This window comes from Abrus precatorius, unplaced genomic scaffold, assembly GCF_003935025.1.
Source record: "Abrus precatorius isolate BTA unplaced genomic scaffold, Abrus_2018 Scaffold5, whole genome shotgun sequence".
NCBI lineage: Eukaryota > Viridiplantae > Streptophyta > Magnoliopsida > Fabales > Fabaceae > Abrus > Abrus precatorius.
The window spans coordinates 11,349,215-11,374,637 of NW_020874395.1; the positions used below are offsets into that span (position 1 = coordinate 11,349,215).

The 25,423-nt window shown below is 28.7% G+C and overlaps 2 protein-coding genes across 2 annotated transcripts; both read left to right on the forward strand.

Moving 5' to 3' along the window:
• The first annotated feature begins 7,801 nt into the window (after positions 1 to 7,801).
• Positions 7,802 to 17,597, forward strand: LOC113866669 (cytochrome P450 71A22-like). Its single transcript, XM_027501478.1, has 4 exons — positions 7,802 to 8,860; positions 9,588 to 10,181; positions 16,839 to 16,956; positions 17,557 to 17,597. The coding sequence occupies exons 1-4, from the start codon at positions 7,934 to 7,936 to the stop codon at positions 17,595 to 17,597; spliced, it is 1,680 nt and encodes a 559-aa protein (XP_027357279.1). The 5' UTR covers positions 7,802 to 7,933.
• A 4,437-nt stretch (positions 17,598 to 22,034) lies between these two features.
• LOC113868108 lies at positions 22,035 to 24,400 on the forward strand. The gene is made up of 3 exons (XM_027503674.1): positions 22,035 to 22,392; positions 23,832 to 23,902; positions 24,236 to 24,400. Exons 1-3 carry the CDS (start codon positions 22,155 to 22,157, stop codon positions 24,308 to 24,310), a joined length of 384 nt encoding a protein of 127 aa, XP_027359475.1. The 5' UTR covers positions 22,035 to 22,154; the 3' UTR covers positions 24,311 to 24,400.
• The last annotated feature ends 1,023 nt before the right edge of the window (positions 24,401 to 25,423 follow it).

A 25,423-nucleotide genomic window follows, 5' to 3' on the forward strand; every position in this document is an offset into this window, starting at 1 on the left:
ATTGAGAAAAGTTTTCTTTATTTTATATGATATATAGATTATGTGAATTCCCTATTCTAATATTTCTCCAAGGAAAGTATATATTATTACTTATAATATACAAGCCCAAAAGAAGAAAGGTAGCCTATCCACTTCTCTACAAGGTCTACTTTCTTCTTCCTTCAGATCGAGCTAAGCCTTTAGTTTAAGTAGGTTTGGGCTAGGTCGTTGCACTCCTGCCACATCTTGGCAAAGTAGGCTGATGGGCAAGCCTCCTCCTACCGCAATGGTGTGGGGTGAGTGGGCACAATTGACAGTCTTTAAATACATATAGGCGATACATATCATCATTAACCAATAAGGGGAACACTGCGGAATTCACAACAGAGGTCGTATGAACTGATTTAACTAAACAAGTAGGAACTAATACAGAAGTGTGAAATGAATTATAAAAAGTATAGTTTTGAACGACTTTGACGAAAGTCGGCAATGCGAGCGGATCCATGATCAACAAGCACCCCACCAGCTTAGTGCCTTTAGTTGGGAAGCTTGGCACTAAAAGCTTGATGGTTTTCACCAATATTATCATAACAATCTTATACTTTAGTTGTTTGTTTTTCCTATTAAGTTTGTAGTTGTAGCAAGTCCCGATGTGACCTGGTTACTTACAAAACGTCAATGCACAGCCCACTGGTTTGTATAAAAAAGAAAAGGAAAAATGAAGCCAAGAAATATTCAAGCTAGGCTAGTAAGAGAAAGAATAAGGTAAGAAGTCAACAAACTTATAGTGCTTTCTACACCCCGCCCCGTATAGGGAAATCCACCTGTGAATACGATGCAGGACACTGCTCTCCCTTTCACTCAAAATAAGAGTTCCATGCCAAGCATAAATATTGAATCAATAGGATCGTATTCTAATCCTAGAAATGCCATAACTCTCTTTCTGTTCTGAATGTCTCAACTTTCTTTGCGAAAATAGCAAGAATTAAATGAATAGGATCATTTCAATAGGTTGTTTGGTAGATTTAAGCAAATTTACACTAGCTAACTTTATTATCCAGGTCACGGCGGGAGTCCCTGTTGTTTGGAGGGCAAATGTACCCATCGAGAAGTAATAAAAGGTTCTTAAATTAAGTTCCCAAAATATTGTCCCACAAGGATTGATTTCTAATTACTAAGAATTTTCTAATTCAATTGTTTAAGCTTCAAAGATACGAGATTAATTAAAAACAAGAATTTATAAAATCAATTATAAAACTAAGAGCAAGGAATACAATGCACGTCTTGGTTAAACTTATCGAAGAGGAACTTAGGGCATATGGGTTTTCTCATTCAATCCTTTATGTTATTTTTCTGTTTAACTCTAAATTCAATTTCTTTGTGATTACCAATCATTCATACGACTACTATTAAAACCTAATGGTCATGCAATATTAATATTCTTTTCTCTAAATTAACATCCCTAATGGTCATGCAAGACAACAATTTAAAGAAAGCTTAAGGAACCTATGAACTTGTTAATTTAATAACGATTAGAAGAGAAAGATTAGTTTGGTCCACCTAATCCTTTGTCTCGTTTTATCCTATAGATCTATTAACTAAGCCATAGCTATGGTCTTAGTTACTCATGCTAAAGAAAAGAACTAAAACAATCATAAACAAGGCCATAATCGAAAGAAATATCAAACTAGAGTATGAGATGTGTTTCCGGTCTTCAAGTACGATCGCTTGAAGCTCCAAGTCTCGCCAAGCATGTGCTAACGATCCCGTGCAACAGAGACGAGATTAGATGTATTCTAGAGCCAAAGCCAAGATGTAAAAACCATCCTTTACGATGCCTGAGATCTTCCCTTTTATAGGATTTGAAAACCCTAAAAACTCTTCATAATTGGGCTTCCCGGAGATGAGTACAGTCGTGCAAGGCCTTAAGTACAACCGTGCATAGGCTCGAAGCATCCCTGTGCTTATTGAATGGGTCTGAGCGTGCTGAATGCTGTGAAGCTCTAATCTTCCATCAATTTGGGCCCAGAATGTTCTCAAAATCTACTTGCGGCCTCTTTATACCAAACTGCACAATTAATATATAAATTAGTGTAAAACTCAAATAAAATAAAGGTCAAATATGAATATATGAGCTATAAAAGATGGCCTAATTACAAACTTATCACCTGTCTATGAGGATTTTTAAAGAAAATAGTATAGTATTTAGTGAGACCACAATAGTCTAGCAAGCAAGAATTGAATTTTTCCAATGGTATTATTATAAAGTTATAAAAAGCTAGCTGCAAGATTTGAAGTAGGTCCCTACCTTCTAGCGAAGATCGAAAGAAAAATGAAGCAAAAAGAGATTCTCCTACATGCACCTCAGGTCTTAAAATCAAGGAAGAACTATGAAGGTCAGAAAGAAGGGCATTTCCAAAGGTGTCTCATGACCCATCTTCCTCAAATACAAGAACCTTTCTCTTTATTGTAGCTAAGGTGCCTTAGTAGGCTAGTGTGGAATATGATTCTTTCAAAATTTGAGAAGGAAGATTATTCTAAATTCACGAGATAAGATGGAGCTCACAGATTTTTCCTAAAAACTTGTCGAGATAGAAATTGACAGGAAAAATTATTCTAAGTCCAAGAGACAGGATGAAGCTCAAAAAGTGAAGAATCATATAAAAAAAAACTACAAGGTTTAAAGTGATTATCAAAGCAACAGTTACTAATAGTTACTACCAGTTGAAGGTTTGAGATATGAATAACCGATTGTGGGAAAAAATAGTTATGAAAAAGTCACAATTACAAGCGGTTATGGATAATGGACAACAACAGTTGAAAACAAGTACATGTAGAAGGCAGTTATCAAGAGATCCACAAAAGGAGGAGAGCAGTTGAGATGCATCTACCTATAAATAGTACCAAACTTACATTACGAAAAAATATGACTTTTGCACGAGACACTAGCACCCAAAATTTCCTGTATACTGAAATTTTGTACTAAACCAGACACCAGCTATCAAGAGATTCACAGTCGTTGATATTTATTGTTGCTACGAGTTGTACGTTATCTTTCTGTAAATTTACATTTTTGTATTTTATTTCCTACAATTTAGTTCACGTTTCAATTTATTTATGTAATTTTTACATTCAATTCAATATTGCTTCATTGTTCTTCCACTATTTTTGTTTAGTGCTTTGCTTAATGACGTTGATTTTATTATTACATAAAAACACACTTAAAAAAAAAAATCTAAAGAGAACATAAAATTCAATCTCAAATTACTCTTGAATTTATTTATTTATTAATATAAATATATGATAATTGTTTAACTTATCTGTTTACGTTCGAGTGTCGCATCTTATTTAGCCAGTTTCCTATGGCAAATATTCGTCTCTTTCCTGCTCTTTCAACCGATTGACCCAGTCGTCCGAGGTAAGAACTCTGATAGGAGTAGGATCGTTGGGAATGACCTCTTGAGTCTTTTGTCTTGTTTTTTTCAAGTAAAATATCTTCTTAAAAATTATAATAACATTTTTTAATTTATTCACAATTTTATATGAAATGAGATAATATAAATATATTTATTTTATATTTTTAATGATTTTTTCATAAGAAAATGACATTTGATGACTTTGTTAAATCTTCCTTGTAAACACTAACATGTACTTTTTTTTTTTATATATAGTAATGGATGTTATAATAATAATTTATTATTTTGTGATATATTTCTTCACCATTTTAAAAAACACACTAATTTAAATAAATAAACTTATACTTCCTGAGAATTAAAAATATTCATTTCTTAAATTTTAAATAATATTACTTAAAATTTATTATATTTTCTTTATAAATTTAATTTTATCAATAAAATCAAATATTTATTAAAAAATAAATTGTAGAGTAATTAAAATAAATAGGAAAATATTAAAAAATAAAAAATAGTATTTCATACTTATAAATCATGAATCAAGGACTTTTTTTTAAAGTAAGGGATAAAAAAAGAATTATGATAAAATAACAAAGATAAAATAGAAATAAAAATAATATGACAACAGCTGTAAGATCAAACACTACACAAGGAACATTTAAAAATAATAATAAATTATGTGTTATTTAATGCAACAAGCTTCTAAAATAAGCTAATTTTATTAAATAATTTTTTTAAGCAAGCATTTAAACAAGTCAAATAAGCTAATAAATAACTTTAAATGCTACTAATTAAAAGACTTGCTAAACCTACTCATGTATAATAATGTCTGTTATTCTATTGATTAACTTTTAATAATTTATCAACTTTTATATTTTCTGTGGTCTTTTTTATAAGAAACAAAAGACTAAATCACTAAGATCAAGGAAAATAATTAATTTTGTTATGTTTTTTATAAATATAAATTTTATTCTAAAAATATTTATGATATTAAATGATATAATTAGTAATTTGTATATTTAATGATACTAATAAAAGAAGAGTATAAATTTTTTTTAAGAATTAATGTATCTTGAATATATCATTTGTTTCTTATAATAAGGACCAAGAAAATGCTCCATTTTGTTTCTTATAAAAAAGACTGGAGAAATATAAATGAGAGTTTATTATTAGAGAAGTAAAACATTTAGAGTTATTATTTATAATTTATCATGTGCATATTTTATAATTAAAATAGTTTGAAAATAATGTGTGTAGTACACTTTCTTTTGCTGATTTTGCTTTTTATTCTTTTAAATTTTATTCTAAAATTTGAAGATTCATGTTGTTTTTAATTTTTTCTTTATTACTTTATATAAAGTTTTAGTTTTTTTATATTATTTAACTTTTTTTATTACTTTATATAAATTTAAAATTTTTTATGAATATTTATTTTTATATTCATACAATTTTTTATTATTTTATATAAATTTTCAAATTTTTTTATTAATATTTATATTTACATTGATAAAATTATTCTTATTACCTTATATAAGTTTACATTTATAAAATTCATAATGTTTAATTTATTATTTGAGGTACTCTTAATCAAAATTTTCGGTAATTATATATCTTTAATTTTATGGAAAAAAAACATGTTTTTGCTATTAGAAATTGCAGATTCCATTGTTTCTATTCAATTTTTAAAAAAAAATTCATACTTTTTTAAAATAATCTTTCAGGCTTTTCTTTAGTTAATTATAATAAATTAATTTTTAATATTAAGATGTCTTTTATTTTTATTTATTTATTACAATATATATGATGCATGTATTTTTTTTATATATTTTTAATATAATATGTAAATTACATTTTTGTTATTTCATGTGTATATATATATATATATATATATATATATATATATATATATATCATAATTGATTTAATTTCTAGTAGTGTATTATATTTTACTAATGTTATAATCGTGCGAATTTTTCAATTTTTATAATTATTTTGATATTTCATATTTATTTTAAAATAAAATACACGTGTATTACATAGACTACTAAAGGTAATGACTGATCAATAATAATTCGATCAATTTGAAATGTTTATCTTTTTATAGATGAAAAATTACAAAAGAAAATAAAAAATTACGTATAATTACTTTAATTTAACTTTGTTAGTATTATCAATTAACAATTTCACCCAACTGTTAAGGAAAACAAAAAACAAAAACAAATATATTTGACTACCAAATGTGTTAATAATGAGATTGAGTATAATAATAGGAATGTTAATCAAATTTTGTTAAATATTATCAAGAAACAAATTACACCCATGGGACCCATGAGAAGGAGAAGAATTAATGTAAACAGTTTGTTGGATCATTGACTGCAAACAAAAACCACATTACTAATAGTTTCATTGACTCCTAATAGTTTTCAAAACCATAATTAATTACCAAATATGTAACGATATCGAGATTGAGTATAATAATAGGAATCTTAATCAGCAAATTATAATTAAATAAAATCTATAACAACTAATAGTAACAAAAGATGTGAACAAACTTAATGAGAATTCATTCATCTTCATATCTACTTGTAGCAATGAAATATACTTATTTTGTAAAATATCCAAATTTACCTAAATTGAAGTTGTGTTTACTGCCATATCTTATAATTGAAAAAAATTGTCAACATGGTCATCCACTTCATGAAAAAGAAAAAACACGTTGAAAAATATCCAAATTTAATTTACCTAAAGTGTATGACATAATTGAATGAAACTTCTTATTGGGCACTTTGCTATGCATAATTTTTCCAAAACGTCTAAATTTCCTCATCTAAATGTGTCACAACATATCTTTCTCTATCCTTCTAAACGGAAGTCCATGTATAACATTAGCAGAATTTGGATGCAAATTAAGACTGTATATAGAGACGCATTCTAGGTATTTGGGAAAGAATACAGATATATTATTCTCATATCACATCTTATTTTTATTTAATTTTTAAATTCTATTATTTTTTATCGTACCAAAACTATCTTCACATAAAATTAGAGATATTTTGCATAGACATGTGCATCTAAAACATATCAGTGCACAATGTAAGTTTCTTTATCAGAATAACTTAAATTTTAAAATAATTTATACGAGTAATATTGATTTGAAATACTTTACTAATTTAATATTAATATAGACACGTGACATACGTATCGCATTAAAACAAATACACCACGTATCACGTAGGGCACAAAAATGAGAGACACAACACATAGTTTGTCACTACACGATCGGCATTGTTGAAGTAGATCCCCACGTTTTAAATTTTATATTATTTTAGAAAGAAAAGTCTTCGCTTCATGTTAGATCCACACAAGGTGCTAGCATATATATATATATATATATGCATGTAATCTGTAAATTAACCTGCTGTCATATTCGTTGAAAAAGACTAATGAAAACATAGATAAGCATCCATTCCAAACAACGATAATGGGTTTATGTGCATCTAATCTTTCCGATCTTAAATATAAACAAAAATAATTAAAATATATTAATTAAAAATTTAATTAATCTCATTTAATAGACTCTTAATTTAATTAAATACTATATTTTCTGATATATCTTTCAAGATTATTTAAAGATGATTTAATATTTTTATTCACATTAAATATCATTAGTTGATGGTTAATTTTTTGTGTTAAATATCAAATACAAATTGCAAAAATTAAAAAATCATTTAACAATTTATTGAAAGAGAATTAAATTTTGATAACTAATTTTTTCTCTTTTCATTTTGAAGGTTACATGAAATTATTAATTATATATTGAAAATAAAAAAAGTCACTAAAAATATAATTTAAATTAAATAAAGATACTTTAAAAATAATTTCATTAATTAATGCAAAATCAATTAATAATTGCTTATAACTTTGTCTGCTGTGCCTTAGTTTATATTTATTTATATTTGAAATTTGAAATAAGAAAAAAAAAAAATACATGTTCAAGTCATTTTATTATAAGAAAATGTCAACCACAATTCTTAAGGTTCAGGATCAGCAAATAATTATAATAATAAATATATACTTTTTCATTACAAAATTTTATTTATTGGTGTTTAAACTCAACCCTGTTAATAAAATCTTATATCAATTACATTTTTATTTTCATTCTTTTTCTATTATCTACCTCATTTTTTTAAAAAAATGGAATGTGTGATTCACATTATAGCTAAAATTATGCGACATCCCTGTCAATATGCCTGTACATGTTGTCCACGTACACTGGATACACTTTTCACTTTTCTAATGATGTAGTCCCCAATTTTATCACGCAGCTACTGAGCTACACGTCCCTTCATGAGTTTTACTGTACAAGTTCCTAACATGGTTCTAAACGAGTCAATTAAGCATCATAAACATATTATATATACGAGCTCTATGTATATTATTAAGATGTTTCACTTATAGTTAGAAATATAAGCAAAATACTTCTTATTATATAGTATCAAAGAATCACAAATCATCATTGTCTTCAAACCAAACCAAACCAAATGTCAAATTTTCTGAATGGAGACCTCTCATTCTGGTTCTACCTATCCATGCCAGCCTTGATCATCATACTAGTCTTACCCACAATCCTTAATCTTGTATCCAAATGGAGTTCAAAATCATCAACAACCCACAAAATCTCACCCCCATCCCCTCCAACACTCCCAATACTAGGAAACCTCCACCAACTTGGCATGTCCCATCACCGCACACTCCACTCCTTAGCTCAAACCTATGGCCCCTTAATGCTACTTCATTTTGGTAAGGTACCAGTCCTTGTGATCTCAAGTGCTGAATCAGCACGTGAGATTCTCAAAACCCAAGACCATGTTTTCTCCAACAGACCACATCGTAAGATGTTTGATATCTTTTGGTATGGTTCAAGAGATGTAGCATCTGCTCCATATGGCCTCTATTGGAGACAAGTAAAGACTTTATGTGTCTTGCATTTGTTGAGTTCCAAAAAGGTTCAATCTTTTGGTGTAGTGAGAGAAGAGGAAGTTGTTATAATGATAGAAAAAGTTAGGCAAAGTTGTTCCCATTTCATGCCAGTGAACTTAACTGAGTTGTTCTCCAATGTGACCAGTGATATAGTGTGTAGAAGTGTTATTGGAAGGAGATATTGTGCGAGTACGCTTAGGGAACCAATGATTCATTTGGAAGAGTTGTTGGGGGCTTCAGTTTTGGGGGATTATATACCTTGGCTTGATTGGTTGGGAAGAGTTAATGGAATATATGGAAGAGCAGAGAGAGTTGCGAAAATGTTTGATGAGTTCTTGGATGATGTTATTGATGAGCATGTTAGGAAGAGAGGCAATGATGTTGGTGGAGAAGGTCAGAATGATTTTGTGGATATTTTACTGCGGATTCAGAAGAGAAACACCGCAGATTTTCAGATTGATAGAACAATCATGAAGGCCTTGATCATGGTAAGAAGATTTGTCTTTTCATTGTTTGTGCCTATGATTGATGCATGATTAGTTTTCCGTATTACAATAATATTTCTGCAGCAAATTTTCGTAGACAAAATTAAGGTAATCAATCTCTCAGACTCCAAAAAAAGAGTAACCAAATGACTAGAAAACTTTTGTTGCAGAAGATTTCCTCTCGTGGCAATTGCATATCCATATGAATTATGAAGTGAACAAGATTTCAGACCAATGAATTATTAGTAATTTTATATATATGTGTGTGTTATTGAAAATAATATACTCAAAATTAGCAGTAAATTGAGAGGGAGTTAAGAAAACTGCTAATTTTATAACATCTCGCTAGTAACTAACGAATTTGCGTTTATTGGTAGTCTTGAAAGGAAATGCTCTACTTAACAAAACCAACTTGATCGCCTCCTTGCTAATTAAATTTATTTACTTTTACTCTTGCTTTAATGGTAGGTGTTTTTTCTTATATTTGCAATTATTTTGATTTATTGATATATATGTTTTCAGGATGATGTTCTTAACAAATTTATATTTTTTTTACAATTATTTACTATTCTCCCGAACCTCTATACCCTTGCTCCATTAAATTGTCATTATCTGGGAAATATATGTGGTTAATAATATCATCAATATGATAAGACACATTTTCATGCCATGTGCACATGTTTTAGTGATAAGAATTTCTAGTGACAATGACATATATTGTTTATTTCAGGATATGTTTGGTGCAGGTACTGACACTACCCTTGCAGTTCTAGAGTGGGCAATGACAGAACTCTTGAGACACCCAACTGTGATGCAAAAACTTCAAGATGAGGTGAGAAACATGGCAGGGAACAAGACCCACATAACTGAAGAGGATTTGAGTGGCATGGCTTACTTGAAAGCAGTGATTAAAGAAACTCTAAGATTACACCCCCCATCACCCATATTGATTCCAAGGGAATCAATGCAAGAAACCAAAGTAATGGGGTATGACATTGCATCTGGCACACAAGTTATGGTTAATGCTTGGGCAATTTCAATTGACCCTTCTAATTGGAACCAACCTCTAGAGTTTCAACCTGAGAGATTCTTGAATAGTTCAATAGATATCAAAGGGCATGATTTTCAATTGATCCCATTTGGTGCTGGAAGGAGGGGTTGTCCTGGCATAACATTTGCTATGGCTGTGAATGAGTTGGTCCTAGCAAATGTTGTCCACCAATTTAATTGGGCATTGCCTAGTGGAGCAATGGGAGATCAAGCATTGAACATGTCTGAAACTACTGGGTTGACCATTCACAGAAAATTTCCTCTTGTGGCACTTGCAAATAAAGATAAAAACATAAAAATGAAATAAGGGAGTGTATGTATTTTTAAATACTACTGTAATTTCAGAAGACCAGAGTTAACACACTCTTCATAATTTTTTTTAATACACTCTTTATTTTAGAAAGTTGAGTACGCCGTTAAGATTAATAAAAGGTAAATTATGTAGTATCTTTAAAAAAATTTAGAGTGCTGTATATGAAAAATTTCAATTAATATTATTTATATACGTCTTTAAATAATAAATTTATTTACTAATAAATTATTATATTTATTGCATTTAAATAAGTTTAAAAGTGATTAATTTTTTTAACAAAAATAAAGTGTAATTAAAATTTAACGAATTAAAATTTAAAAATAAAATAATAATATTATATTAATATATTATGTTATAATTCTTTTTATTTATAATAAATAAAAATTATTTAAATAAATATTATATTATTATATTCAAAAGTAAAAATTTATAAAAAAATTATAAAATAAGAAATTAATATACAATATATATATATATATATATATATATATATAAATTTTGTTATGAATATTTAATAAATTTATATTTATTAGAATTGCGAAGGTAAAAAAATTTTCATTTTAAATATTTAATATAGTTATATTTAGTGCGACTTAAATTTGAGACTAAAAATTAAACTAAAACAACTTATATAAGTTGAACTACATATTTGGTGAAATTTTTTTAATACATTTAAAAAATTTGTTCAAATTCATTAGAAATAAATTCAAGTAACTTAATAAATTAAGAATGAAGTTTATATTTTTTTTTATTTTTAATAAATTTTAATTAATAATAAAAAATATGTTACTCTTTATCTCTTATCTAAATAAGCAAACAAATCAAGGAACAGAATTTATCGTCGAAAGAGTTAAGACTACTAGCTGGATAATGTTGCTATTGCTATGTGGTGTGTGAATGGAAGTAGTGTTCTTTTTAATTTTATACGATCTCGCTCATAAGAATTTGCTTTTGTTACTTTTTAGTCTTTCTTTGAAGAGCAAGTGGTTTTTAGTAAGATAAATTTTAGATTTATTTGATAGAAAAATATTTTTTAATCTTTATAGATATAGTTGAATTTATTTTTATTTTTTATTAATTTTAGTCATCATAATTTTTAAAAAAATTAAAAAAATCTCCGTTTCACATATATACTGTACGTCATTTAAGAATGATTACTGTTTTTACACGTTTAAATGTACGTTATATCAATGCAAATTAATAATAGAGAGCATTTAAAATTTTATAAAAATTAAAAATATATTAAACAATTTTTCTCAAATGTTTTCTTATATAATTTTTTATTGTTAATTTTGTTTAAAATTTTCTTTTTTTACTAAATATAAATTACATATATATTTATGATACTTGTTATGGTATTTATAAACTTGAGAAGGTAGTCTATGTTCTTTGTGGATCAAATGTTATAATTTGTTGATATAGAATTAACGATGATAAGATAAGAGAGTTACTAAACTTTTTTAATTATAAAAGATATCATAAATTTTATCTATATTTATTTATTATAAGTGGTTATAGTTTTTTTTTATAAATTAAATTACTTTGAATTTATATTTTTATTTAAATTAGAACAATTCATGCATTTGATAAAATGCTTATTAGTTATAAGTAAACTCAAAGACGGATTAGTCGTTTAAAATTGGATTAGTCTGTTTCAGTTCATCACATTTTTGTCATCAACAACATATGACCAACTTGAGGCTAAACATTATTAGGATTTAAGTGCCTCTGGCCTCTCTGACTGTATAAAAAACCAAAAGGTTTGACTTTATCTTTTTATTAGAATTTATTTAAATATTTTATTCGTTAAAATTTAAAATGGTTTAATTATTCTCTTCCTTCAGACAAATTAACAAGCTATTTATTAAATCATTTAATCAAAAATAAACTAAACGTCAATTTTGATATAAGAGTTATATTGTTAAAATATTGGCATCGTTGATTCTAAAATCTCTTCGTTGATTTAGTTAGAAAGGTTAAACAAAATCTATTTTTGTATAAATATTCAATCATATTAATTATTTAATTCTGTGTTATATCCATGTGAACCTTGCACTTTAATAACTCTTCCAAAAAACGTAATCATAGTAAATGTAATAATTAAATTTTCTTACCCATGACATTGAAAGATAAATTTTAAAAAAAATGATTGAACTTCGGATTTTAAACTCCAACAAATAATAGAAAACATCCGCTCATTATTAAGTTGGCCAGTGGTCCACGGTTTTTTTTTTTTTTTTTTAATACTAGAATATGAAATTTTGGCAAAAATTATAAGAATATAAGAAATTAATAAATGGCAATTTTTAGTAGTTTATTTTTTTTTTAAATATCAATGACAATACTGCTAACTCAGACATTATTATACTTGAAAACATGTTTTCATTTTTATACATTTAGAAATGTTTTCTTTTCGAATTATTAAAAAAAATGGTGGCAAGCTGCATATGAATTTCCTAAATTAGCTCTAATTATGACTGGATAAGAGAAGTTTCAGTCACATTTCTAATCTCTCTTTTCTTGGATACTTTTAATCCATTTTAATGAAATTTTTACTCGTCAGTTAAAGAGTTAAAAATAAGTGGGCTTTAAAAAATGAACATTAATATTAATAAAATTGAATTTTAATTTTATTATGAATTAGCGTATATTTAACTTCTCGGATGTGTAATATCAACTGTCAATGACGTTTAAACATATTAGTCTAAGACTTTGGGATGTGAAAATCAAACTTACGCTTAATTACCTGTAGATTATCCATAAAAAAGTGTTCTTATAAATTCTTTAGTTCACTTAATAATTATTCATAGACGAAAGCTATAGTTAGACTGAGTTTCTAAACTTCCAGTTTAATATATATTTGTGCATGTTAAATAGGCTTTATGCTAGTACAACTGGACTCAATGTTATATAAGACGTATTTGAATAAATAATTAGTTTAATATTTTTTATTAGATAAAAATTTGATCAAAATTTTATTAGAATAGGTTAAAACAGTTTATTTTAATAATTTATATAAACAAACTATTAAAATAAATTGAAAAGAATTTATGATAATCATAAATAATTTTATAAATGCTTTCAAATATTTCAACGATGTTTATTTTAAAAATTTATAAATTAACATTTTACCTAAATATGAATGTAATTTATTTTATCAGTTCATGATTGAAAAAAGAAAATCCCATGAAAACATTAAAATGAATTCAGACAGGCTAAAACGGGTTTTTATCTCTTGTCCCTTGATTATACCTTCGGTTGGATAAGAGAAATTGATTGGTTGTGTTATGTCTGATAATATTTTTATTAATTATTACCGTCTAAGAATATCTCAGCTATAATAACCATAATAAAAAACATAATCGCTAATATTAAATACTTCAGAGAAATCAATGCAATCCAGTCAAGTAATGCCCTCTCCAAATTATTGTGTGCTTTGGACTAGCAAGAGAGTGCTTTGAGACCATGGATCTGGTTATTTAAATTTAGAAAAGTGAGAAATTGAATTGAATTTATACATTACCCTTCAAAGCATACTTATTAATTAGTAGACAATTACTTGATATTAAGTGAAAATTAGAGATCAACACTTATGACTGCAAGTGAACTTTGATGCTTCACTCAAACATATAGTTAATTTTATCATTACCCAAATGGATTTTTTTGAAGTTTTAATTAACTCTTGATTATGATAAGAATTTGTATCATGAATTAAGTTGAGTACTCCCTAGCTATGGGTTATCTTGAAGTTTCAAGCAACCTCCAGCTACGGTAAGAATATCTACCCTAAAGTTTTGAGCATTCCACCACTATGGGTTTTCATAATAGTTGCCCTTTAAGTATTGAGCATCGTCACTACCTTTAGGGGTGTACATGGTTCACCTAACTCGAAAATTTGATAGAATCTTTCTTTTTTAGACCGAAACCAAAATACTACGCATCATCATAAATAGAGCGAGTCTTCGAATTTAAGAAATCTTCCTTTCCAAGCTTTATACTTTTAAGTGAATTAATCAGCTTTCTATTATCCTTACTGTACCAAAAAAATATATTAGAGATCAATTCTAATTCTAGTTCGTTTCTTGTTGAAATTGTTTTGATAAGTATGTTATATAAAATTAAGGAAACTTAAAAAAGCAATTTTAAAAGTCACTCTCTAAATGGTTATAAGCATGAATTACTATTGCTAAAAATTCAAATTACAAACAAAAATACGTAATTAATCACTAAAATACTTTTTATCATTACATATATTATTTTCACTTCACCAATGACAACACTACAACTATCATTATTATCACTTTTTACATACTTAGCATCGTCTGAAATTATTGTTAGTTCTTCACTGTTCACAATTATTATTAATTTTTCATTATGTCGAATGTTAATCACTATATTACCATGATCTTTGTACTTCTAATTACAAGTTGAAGGAGAATTTGCTATTATGTGTGTTATTTCTAAGTTAGTAATTATTAAAATAAATTTTAAAATTTTATTTTGTGAGTGGTTAATATATAATTTATTTTTAAAGTGACTATAAAGAAAAATTGTTGTATAAATGAATATTATATAATATTATATTGCAACTGCTCTTTAATATAAAGTCACTTTAAAAAGTGATTATAAATAAAATCACTCTTTAAATAAAGATTAGAAAGAAATTATGATTTTTCGCTTTTCAAATGACTGATTTGAAAAACTTAAAATAACTTAGTGCCTTTTAACTCTCCTTTATCACGTTTACGTTCCTTACGTTCCTTGCATTCCTTGCAGTAAAATCTCCTTATATATAAAGCAACTCCATATGCTTTTCTTCGGAACCTTGTCTTCACTTGAAAGTATAGCAGAAACCATTTCCAAAATAAAATTGGTTTGCACCAACTAGACTTACCATTGCCAGATATTACCCTTATATTAGTGAGCTCCATTAATAGTTTTTGTAGAGGTAAAAGCTAGGAGGCTACATATTGTTTGCGGGTTTTGTATCATCGTAAAATTTCTCTATTATCAACGTGTTAACTCATTGCTCTCTCTTTCTCTCTCTCTCTCTCTCTCTCTCTCTCTCTCTATATATATATATATATATATATATATATATATATATATATATATATATGATCTTTTTATACCGGTGTAAGTCTAAAAATTCTTACGCCTAATCTGAACTTTTCATTTAACTTAAATCTAAGAGATTATAATTTATTTAGAATTTAGGGTTTAAGTTAAATGAAAGGTTCAGATTGAGTATAAAAGGCTTTAGACTTACACTGGTGTAAGAAAATTCTGCCTATATATATATTCTTAGGATTAGAGGGTAAGAAAAATACGATCAAGAAGTCTCAAAGCAGTGAGCTATCATCATAATAAAAAACGTAACTAAGAGAGAACTTAAATCACAACTTCTAGTTTGAAAAAGAAAAAAAAAGATAAGAAGAAGAACATGAGCAGGATTTACGTGGTTCACTCAAGTTGAGCTACATCCACAGGTGACAGTGATCTCTTCTATTATTTAGTTAAAAAATAGGAAAAAAAATACATTACAAAAGATGAGAGGTTGTTATTTATAGGTGTAGCACCATCAACTAAAAATAACAAATTTTTCAATAAAAAAAATATCAACTAACTTTAATTAACTAACTTAGGCCCACAAGCTTGATCTAGAATGAGAGATCAAAGATGATTATTGATGGTTCTAAGATATATTAACTAACAATCCTCCACCTTGAGCTTGAACCATCATGCACTGAGCTGAAGAACTCCATAGGACCTTCAAGTTATGTTGTGTTGTCACCCATCACAGAGGATTATCCCCACTTATCAATATTGAGCAAGTCAAGGCAATGCATGAACTTGCTCTTAGAAACTGGTTTAGTGAACATATCTGCAAGATTATGAGTTGTGTAAATCTTTTGCACTGTAATCCTTTTCTTTGTCTGAATGAAATGGTACCTCATATCTATGTGTTTAGTTTTTTCATGATGTACTTGGTCTGTCACAAAAGATAAAAGTATACTCTTGAGTGATGCTTAGATCAAAGACCAGTCCCTTTAACTAGATTCCTTCTTTAGATGCCTCTGCTAAGGCCATGTATTCTGCTTCTATGGTGGAGAGAACAACTGATGGCTGCAAAGTTGCTTTCCAATTGGCTAGATAGCTTCCTAGAGTGAATGCATACCATGTAGTTGACCTTCTTCTATCAAGATTTATAGCATAGTTTGCATCAGAAATCCTACAATGCTACAGTTTGTGTTAGCTCCATAGATGAGACTAACATCAGTAGTTTCTCTCAAATACCTGAAGATCCTCTTTACTGCTTGTCAATGCTCCTTTTGAGGTTGTTTGAGGAACCTACTAACCATATTGACTGCATGGGCTAGGTCTGACCTTGTACACACCATGGCATAAATTACGCTACCTATTGCACTAGCATAGGAAACCTTAAACATGTATTTTTCATTTTCTTGAGATAGAAACTAAAAAATAGCTAATAGTTTCTCTTTTCTTGATATGGGTGTGCTTAGGGCCTTGGCATTGCTCATGCCAAACCTGTTTAGAATCTTATTGATGTAATCCTTTTGAGACAAAAATAGCTTTTTCTGAATTATGTCTTTGTAGATCTCCATACCTAGGATTTTCTTGGTAGAATCTAGGTTCTTCATATCAAATTCTCCACTGAGAAGCTTTTTCAGATTCTATATGGCTGCCATATCTTTGGAAGCTATAAGCATATCATGTACATAGAGAAGTAGATATATGACAATTTCATTCTCCACCTTATTATGATAGACACAACAGTCACATGGACTTCTCTTGAATCCTGAGTCAATCATAAAACTGTCAAATCTTTTGTACCATTATCTTGGAGATTACTTCAACCCATAGAGAGACCTTGAAAGTTGATACACATAATCCTCTTTTCCTTCAATGGTGAAACCTTCAGGTTGAGACATTAGGATGTCTTCTTCTAGTCTTCCATGTAAGAAGGCAATTTTAACATCTAACTACTCTAATTCTATATCTTGACATGCTATAAGAGCTAATAGAATTCTGATGAACGTGTGTCTTACAACTGGTGAGAATATCTTATTGTAATCAATACCTTTCTTGTGACTGAACCCTTTTGCCACTAGCCGTGCTTTATATCTTATTGGCTCAACACCTATAATTCTAGCTTTGATCTTGTATATCCCCTTACAATTAACTATGTGTTTTCCTTTAGGTAGTTTAATTAGTTTCCAAGTTTGATTTTTTAGAAGGAATTTCATTTCTTCTCTCATGGCTAGAATCCATTTGTCTGAATCCTTGTGATTAATGACTTCTTTATAATTGGTAGGTTCTGATGAATCTACTTTTTCTGCAATATGTAAAGCATAGGCAACCATGTCTTCAAAGCCATATCTCACAGGGAGTTTGATTGTCCTTTTAGGCCGCTGAATATTCTTAGACTCAGATTGAGCATATGATTTTGTTTCTTAGGAGTTTGTTGTTTTCTTTTCTAATTATTCCAACTGAGTCTCCTCATCAAATTCAATTGTCTTATCCTTGTCCTAATCAGTCCCTAAGGAGTCCTCAATTTCAGTTGTCTTAGCAGTATCCTGATCCTTACCTAAAATTGTCAACTCCAATCCCAGGTGAAACATGTGGGATTCCTTCAAAACATCTCTATTAAGAATGATCTTTTTCTCAATAGGAAACCAAATTCTATAACCTTTTACCTTATCACCATAACCCATAAATTGACCTTTCTTAGATCTAGGTTCTAGTTTGTCTCATTGACATGATAATAAGCATTGCAACAAAAAATTTTAAGATTTGAGTAATTTGTAGGTTTGTGTGACCATACCTCAATAGGTGTTTTACAACCTATGGCAGTGAGGAGTGACTTGTTGATTAAGTAGCAAGTTGTGTTTACTGCTTTAGCCTAGAAGTTTCTGCTGAGACTTGCATTGGACAGCATGCACCTTACTCTTTCAAGTAAGGTTCTATTCATTCTCTCAGCTATCCCATTCTGCCGAGGTGTATTTCTAACTGTATATTGCCTTGAAATACCTTCCTCTTTACAGTAGTTTGTGAACTTAGTGGAGCATATTCTAGACTACTGTCTGTCCTTAACTTTTTCACCTTGTTCCCAGTATGATTCTTTATCAACACTTTCCATTTCTTGAAGAACTTGAATGCCTGATTCTTGTGTTTCATGATATATATCCAAATCATCCTTGAATAGTCATCAATGATAGAGAGGAAATACCTACCACCACCAAGTAAGGGAACCCTGGATGGTTCTCAGCAATCTGAATGCATATAATCCAACATGGACTTAGTGGTGTGTTGTGCTTTTGGAAACTTGATCCTGTGCTGCTTTCCAAAAACACAGTGTTCATAGAACTTGAGTTTTGTTAGAGTATGACTTTCTAACAGCCTTTGTTTGCTAATAATCATCATCCTTTTCTCACTCATGTGGCCAAGTCTCATATGCCAGAGTAGTGTGTGATCTGGTACTTATTTGTCAGCTACTGAGACAGATTTTGAAGCTAGAACAATTGATCCTTGCAGCATGTAGAGATTTCTATGTTTGACACCTTTCATGACAACATTGGACCCTTTTCTGATCTCCATCCATAACTCCACCTTCAGTATTGCTTTTGAAACCCTTTGAATCAAGTACCCTCATTGATACTAGGTTCTCCTCAAATCAGGTACATGTCTAACTTCTATGAGAGTTTTGATTACTCCATCATGCATCCTAATCTAAACTGTCCCGATACCACTAATTCTGCATTTCATATCATTTTCCATGAAAACACTTCCTCTTGATTTCCTTTCATATGTCAAGAACCAACTTCTATTGAGGCACATGTGATAAGAATAACCTGAGTCTAATATCCATTGATCAGAAGGATCTTGTGACTTGTCATCAATGGATAGAACTAGATTACTTTCTGATGAGAAAGCTTCTTGAACAGTGGCTGCAGATGATTTTTGATTCTTCTTCCTTGGACAGTATTTCTTCCAATGACTAGGTTTCTTGCAATAGTTACATATATCCCTTGGATTCACATCTTTTGTATTCTGGTGGCCTTTCTTCTTATTCTTTTCTTTCTTCTTCTTGCCATTCTTGGCTGTGTTGAAAACTGTTAAACCAACACCATTCCTTTCTTCTGCATTGGATGATGCCTTAAACCGAAGTTCTCTTGAATAAAGGCTAGATTTCAGAGAATTGACAAAACTTTCATATGATGGAGGAAGTGAAGCTAACAATCATGGCAGTATCCTCATCTTTAATTTTCACATCAATGTCACAAAGTTTTATCAAGATTGAATTTAGTTCATTAAAATGATCTTTTAGAGGAGTACCTTCTTTCATGTGTAGACCAAATAGACGCCTCTTCAATAAGAGTTTGTTGCAAATTGACTTTGTCATGTAGAGCTTTTCCAACTTCAACCATAAGCCACTTGCAGTTTCTTGATCTACCACTTCATAAAGCACTACATCTGACAGTGAAAGCAAGATCAAGGAGTGAGCATTTTCTTCTTGTTCAGCTGAATCCTCCTTCTTTCAAAAACTCCTTTATCCTTTGAACTTTCTGATTCATCTTTCTTCACAGCTACAGAAGCCAAAGGAGCCCACACTCATTGTTTCTTTAGCAATGCACACATACCACAAATTGAAACTGTTCTTTCCATTAAATTTCTCTATCCTGATAATGTTAGACATGACTCTTAATTGTTCTTCTTGATCTAATCACAGCAGCAAAAGTTTCAACGGAACATACAAGCTTTCAGATCGGGAAAAAATTATCATAATTGATAAAAGAGATTAACTATGCAATTTAGCAATATATATATAGGAAATGCATAACTAAAGATGAATAATTATTGAGATTTTTAATTGAGAGTATTGTAACTAATAAATTAAATTTTATAAATGTAAATATATGTATTTATAAGAAATTTGAAAATTTATATAATATAATAATTTTATAAATATAAATATAGATATTTATACAAAATTTAAAAATTTATACAAAGTAATAATTTTTTATAATTGCAAATATATGTATTTATAAAGAATATAAAATTTTATATAAAATAATAAAAAAATTAAAGAAAAAATTTTATTTCTAAAATTTATAATAAAATTAATAAAAAAGAGTGAATAAAAAATAAAATAATTATAATAAAACAAAATATAATTTATACATAATTTTCATTCTATTTTAATCCCAAAAAATGTATATGAATAACTCTGAAAAGGAATAACTTTATCTTTCAAATAATGTACTATAAAATAATAGAATATAGAGGTTGTCACAAATTTCCGTGTATCTTAGTGGATTATTCAATAAACACAAAGATCATGAAATCAATTCTTCCTTTATCTTTCTTCTTTCAGCATCAAGATTTTATGTTTTCACATATGGTGGGTTGTTTTTATATACGTTAAAAAAGAGAAATAATAAATAATAAGTAAAATAAATGATAGGATAAAACAGATCGATCGAGTAATTATTAGAAAAAGATATAAATAAGTGTAAAATCATGAAAAAAAAGTTCTTATTATAAACATTTACAGCAAATGATTGAAATTAAAGACAAGGAGGAGAGAACTTAAGATCAGAAATCTAAATTTGGCACGTAATAAATAGAATCGTAGCGTCTGCGAATATATTGAATGAAGAGAGAGTAGTGACAAAGTGAAACTAAAACTGGAAAGTGGACCACTCAAAGAACAAAGCAGAGAAATGCAATTGCAAGGTTTGGTTTCGGAATACGAAGCAACAAGATATCATGCTGACATGGACAACAGCCACTCCTCAGAATCTCAGCTTCGGCGCAGAAGATTTTTTCTGCTAGTAATTAGTAAATGTTAATTAATACAATATTCCAGTTTTTTAATAAATAAAGTACGTATTATACTATAATATAAACAAAATTAATTTTTTTTTTAAACAATCACCTGTATGTCATTAAATATAACTTCTAGTTGATTATTTTTATGAAAATTTTAAATTTTTGTAAGGTTTTTCAATACTTAATATTTAAATATTTATCTTTTCTTCGCGGATCCCCAAAATATCTCCCTCTCACTCTCATGACCGTCAGAGATATTTTGTACACTTCCACATTTCAACCCTACCCACTCCCCTAGCGTATCCTTCTCCACTCGCCCTCCTATTGGTTACCAACCAAAGTGTGGTTTAAAGTACATTATTTATATATATATATAGATATAGTATTCTGATCCGAAAATTAAAAAATATATTAATGGCAATACGTAAAATATTGTATTAATTGCATTAAACAATTTATTCTAGGTGGATTTATTTGTTAACTATTATCATTCATTTAGAATATTAATATTTTGTAATTTTTTTTAGAAAATGCTTAATAAATAATTCTTTAAGGACTTTGTTTCAAAGTGAAAGTAAAATAAAAATTTAATTTTAGTGCATTGTTAGACTATCAATTAATTAAAATATATTATTAATATTTTTTTCTAAAAAATAATAAATTTTTAAGATAATAATTATGATTGAATGAAAGCATAAAATTTAATGTTTATAAATTAAACTCTTGAAAGAAATGCAAAGTAATGAAGATAAAATTTAATTAAAATTTTGATAAAGTTAGATAAAAAATTTATATTGATAAAGATCTTTCCGTATATATAAAAGATGAAACTGAAGCATCGAGAAACTCTCTTAGATTTTTCTTACTAAAATTTATAGAAATATCATGATTTAAATATAAAAAAATGGACTGAAATTATTAAAAAAACAAAATAGGTGTCCAAATGAAAAAGCGAGTACAGAATTTCCATACTCTCTTCGACGATTCCTCTCCGTTATTTTCACCACTCTCCTTAATCTCATTTCTCACGCTCAATAAAAGCGGCTCACAGAAAAACCTCACAACCACTTACACCACGCGATGGGGTCTCCGGTGCACGTGCCGGCGAGTGAAACGACGCCGTTTTGGACGGACGAGAAGCACGTGCAGTTCCTGAACACAATGGAAGCTTCCTTCGTACGCACAATGCTAGAGAACAAGTGCGTCTCTTCTCACCACCGTTACTTTCTCCCCCTCGATCGCCACCTCCCTGACACCTCCGAATCCACGTTGGATTTGAAACCCCGACGCCGCACCAGAAAATACCATGCACCCTCAGGTACGTGATCCCACCTCTCCACCACCCTCCGCGCATTTTAGCAACTACCGCTATTCTTTGCCGCATGACAAGTCTATTATTATTAATAATTATCATTCATTATTATTTCTGGGTTGGTTTAAACGTTAAGTTACTGAGGATGTTGATAAGACAGCGTTTGGGTGCACATTATGTTTCGTTTTATTTTAATACGTTTGTTTGTAACGGTGGCTGGCTGGCGGTGGGGGATTTGTTTTATTGGTGGACGCTGTTTGACTGGCTAGAGTCTGAACCAAACAGCACGTAAGTGGACCGTGGAAAACATCGAATATGCCTCTTAGATATTTGTACACAACAACGTGTTCTTTTTTCTTTCGGATCAGACTCACCTTACATAAAAGGGAATTTTTATTTTTCAACTTTTATATTAAAATCAAATGTTTAATATTAAAAATTTATAAAATCAATGAAAAATTGTTACAATTTTATTTTAACAAGTTTGCGATCTCTAAAACAAAATAATTTTCTAATTTTCTCACTTTAACTAAAGTTGTTGTGTTAAATTAATAAATAATTTTATTAGTATGCAAATTGTCATGCATCATGTTGTTGTGATATTGTCTTATCTTTTAAATGTTTCTATTCTTATAATTTCTTAAAATATTATTTTTAATATAATATTCTTCTTTTTTTGTAAGAATATAATATTCTTTATATACTCTCCCGAGGATTTATTTATTTTTATATATTTGTCCTTAAATATCATCGAACCTTTACGGCATTTTAATAATTAGTCGTGATACAGTTTGGCTTTAATTATTGCAGAAAGTTTTAAAATTTTATAATTAATTTTTAAAAATAATACATTAATTTTTTTAATATATATGATTTAATAAAAAGATTCTTAAATAAAAAATTGAAATGGAAAGAGGATAAGATTTCAGTATCATATTTTGTATTATTATTGTGGAGAGTACACTGATAAAATCTATATTAATTTAAAGATATTTTTACTTCAGTACTTAAAAGTTAAGTTTTAGTATATATAAATAAAAAATTATGAAAAAAATACCTATTTATTACATTAAAGTTATAAATTTATAATAAATATTTTTAATAAAATTTTATTATTATTAAATATTTATGATCAGCCTTTTTCAAAGGGTTGACGTTAACATTTATTTTTAATTTAATTTATGGTAGAAAATTTATATTTAAAAACTTAATCTTTACAATATAATTGTTTTTGTATTAATTTTTTTTATTGCGTGTATAATCGTGTTTCTTAAATCTTTTAAACTTTTATTGTGTTATCTTTTAATGTATTTTTATGGAAAAGATCTCACGTTCCTGGTCTCCAATTGGGTCCCTGGTTTAAGAGGGTTCACTTTTTGACCAGTGTTTTTCTTTTTCTTTATCTTTTCCTTTTCTTAATAATTTTGGATTGTTTCATGCGATAGATTCAATGGGTCCAACAGCAAGAAGAACGAGGAGGAGATCATTTCAACTCTGCAATTCGTCACAGGACCAGGTGTGTATTTAATTTGTATGTGTGTATTTGTTTTCATTTGTCAACTACTCAACATGGCCTTCCCTTGTGGGTCTGATTTATATGAATCGTATTAACCAAACATGAACATTCCTCCATGTGGTGGCTTTTTAATACAAGGCTTGTTCATTTGTTTATTTTTTGGGTGCAAAATACTGGGCATTCTATAGCTAATTGCATTTTTTGCTCGATCTTTTAGAAGCATGCAATTCATCGAATTATTACACATGAGAAGGATATTTTGGCGCTTATAAATGGGATAAGTCCATAGATCAGAAAAAGGACTAATGAGTGCTTTGTATGTGTCCCACACAGGTGGTCCCACAAGTAGAAATTGAAAGAGAAGGCGCAGCTTGTAATGGTGACGATGATAAAAGAGCAGAAAATTAATGTTTAGTGTACCTTTTCCACCAACCATCATCGGAAGTGTTTTTTTTTTTATTTTTTTTTTATTTTTATGGTAGTTTATTTTTACCATTCTTTCTCACTTGTATTTTAACTTCTTAAAGTTTGCCCCTCTAGGTAGTAATAATATTTGATCTTGTTTTTTTCTTTAATGATGGGCATTTGGCTGTTAATTTTTTAAAAGCTTGTGTATGGTTTTATTTGATAGCTAGAATTTACCAATTTAACTAAAATCTTCTATAATCAGAAAAATATTAAGAAAATGCAGGTAGTTTTTGTACGTTATTACTCATAGGCCGGGCACATTTATATTTTACTGTTTTGTTTTCTCTTAATGTTGGCAAAAGAAAATAAGGTTTAGTGACATATTATGGATGGTAGATATTTTATGGAAGTTCTAGGTAATATCATACCAACAATATTTGATAGGGTGTAGGTGGAATAATAAAAGAATAAATGAAGTTAACCTTTGTGATATTTTCATAGCAACACATATATGATATGATATGATATGATATGATATGATGTTCCTATAAATTAATATATAGAGGGGGGCTCGTGAATGGTAATGCCATTATGGTACGAAGTGGATAGATTGGAGGATAGGGATAGGGACAGGAGAGGGTTTTTCAACCTTATCTGTATGAATACGATGGAGGTGGTGGTTGGTTGATAAATGTTTTCAAATCGAAATTTCGTGATCCATAATGTATGCTATTTCTTCTTTTAGAATAGTTCCTTCTCATCGCCAACTTTGCATGACTGCACCTGATGTGAAATCGTCTTCGTCGCTTTGAAGAAGGTTTCATATAGTGTTTTTAAAAGTGGTCGTTGAAGTTGAAAAGTAAGTGAACGTTTAGTAAAGTACAATTTTGCTTACTTGTCATGACTTTTATTTAAATTATTTCAATTTAAAAATCAAATACACTAAGTGGTGGATGTCTTCTCACAATATTATAAGGATTTGTTTTAAGTAATTAAAAATAATAAGTTTTATTGAATATATATATATATATATATATATATATATATATAGTCTTTAATAGAAATATATATAAAACAATTATCCATTTAGTTTAATAAATTTGAAAATAATTA